The sequence below is a fragment of the Engraulis encrasicolus genome, chromosome 7 (assembly GCF_034702125.1).
Source record: "Engraulis encrasicolus isolate BLACKSEA-1 chromosome 7, IST_EnEncr_1.0, whole genome shotgun sequence".
NCBI lineage: Eukaryota > Metazoa > Chordata > Actinopteri > Clupeiformes > Engraulidae > Engraulis > Engraulis encrasicolus.
The window spans coordinates 5,929,410-5,938,104 of NC_085863.1; the positions used below are offsets into that span (position 1 = coordinate 5,929,410).

General features: G+C 45.8%; 1 protein-coding gene across 1 annotated transcript in view; it reads right to left on the bottom strand.

Moving 5' to 3' along the window:
• LOC134452382 (cell adhesion molecule 2-like) overlaps positions 1-6,283 on the bottom strand; it is a 666,831-nt gene extending 660,548 nt beyond the window's left edge. The window contains exon 1 of the mRNA XM_063202746.1: positions 5,963-6,283. Coding sequence (XP_063058816.1) covers positions 5,963-6,023 — 61 coding nt within the window. The 5' untranslated portion in view covers positions 6,024-6,283. The remainder of the gene's footprint in view (positions 1-5,962) is intronic.
• Positions 6,284-8,695: the final 2,412 nt, after the last annotated feature.

Genomic DNA, 8,695 nt, shown 5'->3' on the forward strand with positions numbered 1-8,695 from the left:
GGAGGTGACGGCGGGGAGAGGTGGGTGGATAAGTGCATGTAGTGCACTTATGTATAGACCGCCTTGACTTCACTGCCTCTGGGAAACTGGGAAACTCCAACTCCCATTTGTCATTGTGGCACAGCACTACACACACAGAACACAAGCAAACACTGAACACTGCACACACATTAAATTGCATTTATGCCTCACCCATGCAAAGGGGCAGCCCCCAGACAGGCGGCGGGACGATACCATGCTCAGGGTACCTCAGTCATCGAGGAGGATGAGGGAGAGCACTGGTTAATTACTCCCCCCATCAACCTGGCGGGTCGGGAGTCAAACTGGCAACCTTTGGGCTACAAGTCTGACACCTAACTGCCACCTTACCCATGATATGTGTACCATTTGTCTTTCTGCTGTGCTGTGATGTGTTGTTACATCACACTCATGTCCTAAATAAATTTCTCTATTACAGTGAAGACACAATAAAGGCTTATCTTATCTTCTCTTATCGTATCTTATCTTATTAAGTCAAGTCAAGTCAGCTTTTATTGTCACTTTCTTCATGTGCACAAGTCATACAAAAATGATCTTTATCTTATCTATTATCTTATTCTGGCTCTCCTATAACTAAGCACAATACCTTGGTGAAGAGTTTTCACAGATGCAGGAGAGACCATGAGCTGGGCAGTGGTGAGTGGAAGGGAAGGGAGTGGTGGGATGGAAGAGGTGATGGGGGGGGGGGTGGGATGGAAGAGGTGATGGGGGGAGGGGTGGTGGGATGGAAGAGGTGATGGGGGGGGGGGGGAGTGGTGGGATCGAAGAGGAGATGGGGAGGAGGAGTGGTGGGATGGAAGAGGTGATGGGGGGGGGAGTGGTGGGATGGAAGAGGTGATGGGGGGGAGTGGTGGGATGGAAGAGGTGATGGGGGGAGTGGTTGGATGGAAGAGGTGATGGGGGGGGGAAGAGGTGATGGGGGGGGAGTGGTGGGATGGAAGAGGTGATGGGGGGGGAGTGGTGGGATGGAAGAGGTGATGGGGGGGGAGTGGTGGGATGGAAGAGGTGATGGGGGGGGAGGGAGTGGTGGGATGGAAGAGGGGATGGAGATGGAGAGAGGGGGGATGGAAGAGGTGATGGGGGGGGAGTGGTGGGATGGAAGAGGTGATGGGGTGAGTGGTGGGATGGAAGAGGGGATGGGGGGGGTGAGTGGAGGGATGGAAGAGGTGATGGGGGGGAGTGGTGGGATGGAAGAGGTGATGGGGGGGGAGTGGTGGGATGGAGGAGGAGATGGGGGGGGAGTGGTGGGATGGAAGAGGTGATGGGGGGGAGTGGTTGGATGGAAGAGGTGATGGGGGGGGAGTGGTGGGATGGAAGAGGTGATGGGGGGGGGAGGGGATAATAATAATAATAATAATAATAATAATTGTATTTGTATAGCACTGTGTCATACAAGGCATGTAACTCAAAGTGCTTAACAAATGGGAAAAAACATTGTTAGAGATAGATTTAAAAGGAGAGGTATAGAGGAGAGGCAGAAAAAGCAGGAAGGCAGAGGAAGAAGAGATAGACAGAGAATGTAGAGTCATAAGGTCAACGTAGGTTAGGACCAGGATTCTTAGATGTGTAAGGTCCATAGTGGCTGGGCCTATCATAAGTCATAGATAGTCACGCAGAGATTGGGCGCTCAGGTGCGGCCCCTGGTGGCATCAGGGGTGAGGAAAAACTCCCTTTCGCTTGATTCATAGTTTGTGAGGGGGAAAAAAAAGCTCAGTGAGGTCTGAGAAAAAAGACCCCCTGTAGTCAGGAAGAAACCTCAGGCAGAGACCACGGACCACATGGAAGAGGTGATGGGGGGGGGAGTGGTGGGATGGAAGAGGTGATGGGGGGAGGAGTGGTGGGATGGAAGAGGTGATGGAGGGGAGGAGTGGTGGGATGGAAGAGGTGATGGGGGGGGAGTGGTGGTAGGATGGAAGAGGTGATGGGGGGGGGTGGTGGTGGGATGGAAGAGGTGGTGGGGGGGTGGAAGAGGTGATGGGGGGGGAGTGGTGGGATGGAAGAGGTGATGGGGGGGGGGGGGGGGCATGAGGTGCACTTGTGTTAAGACCTCCTTGGCTTCACTGCTTCCCATAGACACGCTGTTATACATTTCCTGTTACCAGAATGGAAATGACCATGTCATAGTGCATTACTAAAGGCCCTGTGTTATGTCATAGTAGTGTAGCACTGTGGTAATTAACATTTCAATGACTATTACAACGTGCCACAGGAGGTAAGGTGCGCATTAAGGGGCTATGCACGATACCTTGGCTAAAGAGTCTTCACAGGTGCAGGGAATAACATGAGGTTGATAGTACTACCAGAGATTCTTTAAGTATAGAGATATGCCAACATAATAGGTTTCTACGGGCACCTAACATGACCAGGTTCCGGTCTGCCTAAAGGGGCGTGTCATAATACTCCTAGCATTGAATAGAACAGTCCTTAGGTCTGCCTAGGTCTGCCTAAAGGGGGATCCCCCCCACTCCCCCTTCCAATAGTAGAACCCGGAAACAATAGGCCAATGGAACCTCTCTCTTATCTACTCTCTCTGGTACTACTGAGTGGACTGCTTGACTGCTTCCCATTGCCGCGCTATAGCTGATCTCGATACCAGAGAGAGTAGAGAGAGAGAGGTTCCATTGGCCCATTGTTTCCGGGTTCTATTATTGGGGGGGAAATCCCCCTTTAGGCAGACCTAGGCAGACCTGAGGACTGTTCTATTCAATGCTAGGAGCATTATGACACACCCCTTTAGGCAGACCGGAACCTGGTCATGTTAGGTGCCCATAGAAACCTATTATGTTGGCATATCTCTATACTTAAAGAATCTCTGACGATACCTTGGCTAAAGAGTCTTCCCAGGTGCAGGGCTGGACCTGAGCTGCTTTCTGGCTCTTGCTTATTGACTAACGCCTCAGGCTACAACACCAACCATGCGGCTCATCTCCAGTGGGAAGACAATTTTATTTATTTATAACCTAATCATCATCGGTAAATCATGTCCAGGACTCGATCCAAGTACAGTGTGATCCACATTATCAGTGAATAGGCCCATGCTTGCAGAAGAGACCAGCTCAGCAGGTATGGCTGCCGTGCACCAGACTAAATGAAAAGCTATCTACCAAAACTACATAAAAGCCATTTGGATGCAATTTTCATAGATCTTTTCGTATTATTTGATTGATTTTAAGGTAGCATCAGAGTGATTGTAAATGGGTTAATGTCATGTGATTTTTCCTCACCAAATCTAAGCAAAAGTATTTGTTACCACTATCAGCTGAGTGAGAAGCAGAAAAAAACTGATTATTTGTTATATTTTTGAAAAGGGATAGTATAGCATTTTGGACAAGAGCTCCTCAGATGTAACGTCTTGACGTGACATGGGGACCAGCGTGTGCCTCCTCAGAAGTTAGGATTTATGGGTAGAATAATTTGACATAATGTAATCACTTAACTTCAGCGCATACATTCCCCAGACAGACAGCCCGATGGTCTTCCAAATGAGATTTATTCCTTCACGTCAGTGTCACATGTCTTGGAGATGGTGTGTGTGTGTCTGCGTGTGTGTGTGTGTGTGTGTGTGTGTGTTAGGTTAGGAGGGTGATTTCAGTCCAGTGCCCAGACATGGATCTCCTCATGCAAAGGGTGTGACAGCCACACACACAGACACACACACACACACACACACACACACACACACACACAGTCTAAGGCATTCTAGTTCTTGAGACTGCTGGCCATAAAGCACCTGTGGGCTACACCTGAAAAATATTACACTTTCCCAAACACATACAGAAAGTTTCACAAAAAAGTCATCCTAGAGATGCAGTAATCTTTTCTACAGCTAATAATAATGTAGTGTATTAATAATGTTCTTGTTTCGTTGCAACCATGTATTTAGGAAAAGAAAGGCTTATTGTAGTCGATTTGCATAAACATTCTCATTCCTCTCACTGCTTTCCCATGTAATTATAGCCTATAGCACGCTGCACAGTAGGATCCACACACACACACACACACACACACACACACACACACACACACCGTGCACAGTAGGATCCACACACTTGCTTTCGTCGGAGTCAGCCAAGGGAAGAACAAAGTGGCATGTTTGCTGTGTAAACATTTCTGTTTTGAGAGGGTCATATGAACAAACGTGTTTGTGTGTGTTCGCGCGTGTGTGTGTGTGTGTGTGTGTGTGTGTGAGAGAGAGAGAGAGAGAGAGAGAGAGAGAGAGAGAGAGAGAGAGAGAGAGAGAGAGCGTGCGTGCGTGCGTGCGTGCGTGCGTGCGCGCGCGTGTGTGTGTGTGTGTGTGTGTGTGTGTGTGTGCAGCCTGCTTGTGACAAGGCAGCTAGGGCGGCCGGCAGGGCAGGCAGGGGGTGGGGTCCGGTTGCTGTGACAATAAAGTTGACGTTGGCACTTGCCTGTGCATGTGCGCGCCCATGCTTTCCTTTCTTTGTCTTCATTAGCGATTCTCCCCCACATTAATGTTATATGTGGCATAAGTGTAGCCCACAACCCAACATTAGTCATACTAGGCTACATACAGTCACATCTTCCTCAGTCTTTGCCCCAGGATATAACCGGGCGGTGGCTGACTGTTCGCAACCACTTCAAAGACAGCAAGCCCGCTGAGAGCACTCACTTCAACCAGCAGCAGCGATGGATGACAACAAAAGAAATTGTATCACAAGACGTCAACGCACGTGCGTATGACACGGCACCTGTTGTGCTGTCACACACGCACGCGTGACCTCACCTCGCGACCTTGATGATGCTGCTAGACCCGTCTCTTGGGCTATCCAGACAAACACCAATACAACAAGGACCCGCCCGAGAACCAACCAATGCTGAATATGCGTCAGCATGAACCCAACAACAAGCAGAGGTGTACTTTAGATTATATACAATTGAGTTAATTGCAATAGTCGTGTAGCCTATGTCATTTCGTCTCTGCCAATTTAGCAAATCTGATGGCGCAAAGGGCGGCAAATATGATAACCCGCGCGGTGACTAACGGACATGTGTACAGTGTACACAAACACGGTGCAGAGAGGGAGCCTGGAAATATGGAAGATTCATAAGCTACAGTTAAATGCTGATGCTACCACGACACCAAGATGTGAAACGCTGTAAATGCCCGAGTCGCTACACACAACCAAGTCCGAAATGAAGTAGAAACCACAAGCCAGCAAATATTATTTTTTATTCTGCATCCAGGGAATATGGACTGCAATCGCAAATTGCACAATAATCAAAAAAGTATCAAAACAATTCGATACAATCCAGGGCCAAGCTGCATTGATGAAAACAAAGTTTCCATCTCAAAATATACACATTATTGTAAACACAACGCGATCATGTAGCCTATTTATGACCGTGAAGAAATATTTGTCCCTTATTCTTCATTAGCCTATTTCAAAAGTAGACGAATCCTTTGAAAGAAAAAATGCTTTCTCCAATACAATGAAGGGAAATTTCCCCACCCAGGTTATTGTGTCTCCCAGTCAAACTAAACAGCTAAACAGCAATATCTGATGATGCGCCCTTAACGCTTCTTCGATTTCCAACAGATCTAAACAAATAGCTCGTCGTCTCCTGGGAGAAGCACACAGTAGTCTTGCTGTGACAGCAAAACTTCAGCAGCTCGTATCCAGTGTGACTTGACAGTATACTGATTCTCATCACGATCGCTGGAGGACCCTTTGGCATAATTATGGAAAGCCACGCCGCGCAGAGCTCAGCTCGCCATTCCACTACATTATTCGCATTCACAACACTGCGTGACCGTGCGATCACCTCGAAACTGTATAGGCTACTTTCAGAAGACAAATGGGAGTATTATCGGAGAGTTAACGCATTCATTGAAAGTAGTCTTTGCCACACAGCCGTTCGGTCCACTCCGCAAAGTGCATAGAAATGCTGCGTAAATCCAGCCTACCTTTGAGTGCGATCCCGAGGAGGCTGCAGAGCGTGAGGAACATGTGCTGTTTCACCATCATATTGCCTCACTTCTCTTCTCTTCTCTTCTCTTCTTATCCACACAGCTGCACTGCAACAATCGGCACTCTTCTTTCCTTCTTTAATTCGCTATCCTCTGCGCTGCGTTGAACGGGTTATCCAGGTGAAGTCTTCAGGCTTCCGTGAGAAATGAGATGTCCTCCTATTATAGTACAGCGTTCCACAGCTTTGCGAAATCCACTCGTCGAAACCAAGAGGCACGAGATAACACGCACCGCGGTCAGGGAGAGATGCTCACTCCACGCGCACACAGCTGAAAAGTACTGCCTCGCGCTTCTAGCGCCCCATGGGAGCATGAGCTGGCAGAGTCCCGCCCCCCAGAGCCACGCAACTTTGATTGACATGGCAGTTCGACCAATAGCGGCTGTTTCTAGGACCTAAGCACTCACGCGACTAGCTGCCTTGGCACTAGTCTACCACGCGCCACATGCGGCGTTCCAGAACGATGTCCGGGGACCATCGCATACAAATAGGCAGCATGTCCGTAATTTATGTAGATAGGATCAAACGCTGCCACTTGCTGAGCAAGCTTTGTATTGCTGTCTGTCAAACGCAGACAGAGTACCCTAGTGTGAAGCTATTCAATACAACAGGACAGGAGACACTGATGTTTATACAAATATCTAAACCGCCTAGTGGTACTCACTATAAGAATAAATAAATAAATGCATGTATAAAACACTCTAACCTATTTGGGATAATGATTTATTTATTTTATTTGACCTTTATTTAACCAGGAAGGTCCCATTGAGGTAGAAACCTCTTCTTCCAGGGAGTCCTGGCCAAGACGGCATTAAGACAGCGGAGGCACATGCATATTATGACATAAAAAAAACAGATTAAAAAAAAAAAAGCACACGTAAGATATAAGACATATCAGACACAGGGGCAAACAAAAAATACACTGGACAAGACTAACAAGTAAGACCATCAAGGACTAAACAGTAAGAACTAACAAACTAATAAAATCTGACATAAAAAACACACACACACAAAACCTCTGTAAAACTGAGTTTAAAAACAGTGACACTCCTCTACTAAAGTTGTTTTTAAAAGATTTTTAAAACTCTCTACAGAGGGCACAGATGCCAAGCTTAATGTGTTTTGGAGGTTATTCCAAACATGTGGGGCATATGAACTAAAAGAAGTCTTACCTAATTCAGTACGCACTGTAGGAATATTTAAGATAATTTTATTTCCTGACCTAGTGCCATAGGAACTGGTTTGGCGTGACACCAGACAGTTGATATATGATGGGAGTTTACCCACCAATGCCTTCACAATAAAAATGAGGAAATGGCTTTTCCTCCTAAGTGATAGTGAAGTCCATGTTACCATTTCATACAATGCACATTTATGGTAATAGAGAGACGTGCACCCATTTATGCCAATGAATATGTGAGATGCTGTTGGATTTTTTTGTTTTTTGCAAGTACCGGTAGGCTATGGCACAGAATCGGGAAACCATTAAGGGAGGGGAGTCTAGCCCAATTATAAGGCCTGGCCCACCCATACTAATTCATAAAAAGTAACTGTTGTTATTATTGCTACATTGCTGTGTTATTGCAAGGGACTGTATTCTGCAAAAGGACACAATGTCTAGTATTGTCATGGTAAAGAATGACAAAGTCGATGGTGACCAAATTAAGCATTGTGATCATCACAAACTTTACTTCAGTCTGTAGTCTCATAAAACATGGCCCCTGTTACAAGTTTGTTGTTTCAAGAATTGCAATAGCAAAGCTGGAGTTTCTTACTTAAGACTGTAGGCCTGTGATTTTCAACCTATGGGCCGGGGCCCACTGGTGGGCCCTGAGGGTATTCCAAGTGGGCCTTGAAATAATTTTCTAAAAAATTATAATCACATTTTGGTGTGTGTGTTGCTGTTGATTTACCTGAGTTTTATTCATAATTGGGTCAGAGGTGTGCCCCGAACATTTGTGACAATTTCTAGTGGGCCCCAAGTTGGAAAAGGTTGGGAACCCCTGCTGTAGGCCATAGTGTTGACGTAGTGCAGTACAGTGGTCGTTAAGTGTTTTCATTTATACAAGAAGGAGAGTCTACTGAAACTGAAGGTAGCTTACAATGATTGTCTTAGGATCCTCCTCAAGAAACCAAGGAGTACTAGAGCAAGTGGGTTATTCTGCAAATTTGGTCTAACTACTTTTATGGCACTGTTAAGAAATCTTACCTTTAAGTTCATGAGCAGGCTTGATTGTGCAAAAAATGAGCTTATCGCTCAATTGGTTGATCCAAGTCGTAGCTCTGTAAGATATATGTCTACTATCTGGGAACACTGGCATGAATGCCTTCACTAGCTTCCTTTTATTGTATGTGTATTTTTTATTGTATTGTTGATGTGTGTATTGTAATGTGTCCAATGTGGGCCCTGAGCCTGTAATAAAGTTTATATATTGAATAGTAACTCATTCCACAGTAGACCACATGAAGAGTTCAGATGCAAAACCCCCTAAGTGCCTTTTCAGAAAATACTCTTAATTTAATTTTTATTTATTACAAAGCTATCAAAATTGCATATATATTTTTTAACATGTAGGCTATGTAATATAACTATTTATATGTATTATCAATTACATGAATGTAAACCAAACCAACAACGGGGTTCTCTGAAAATATAAAAGTGCAGGTCTTC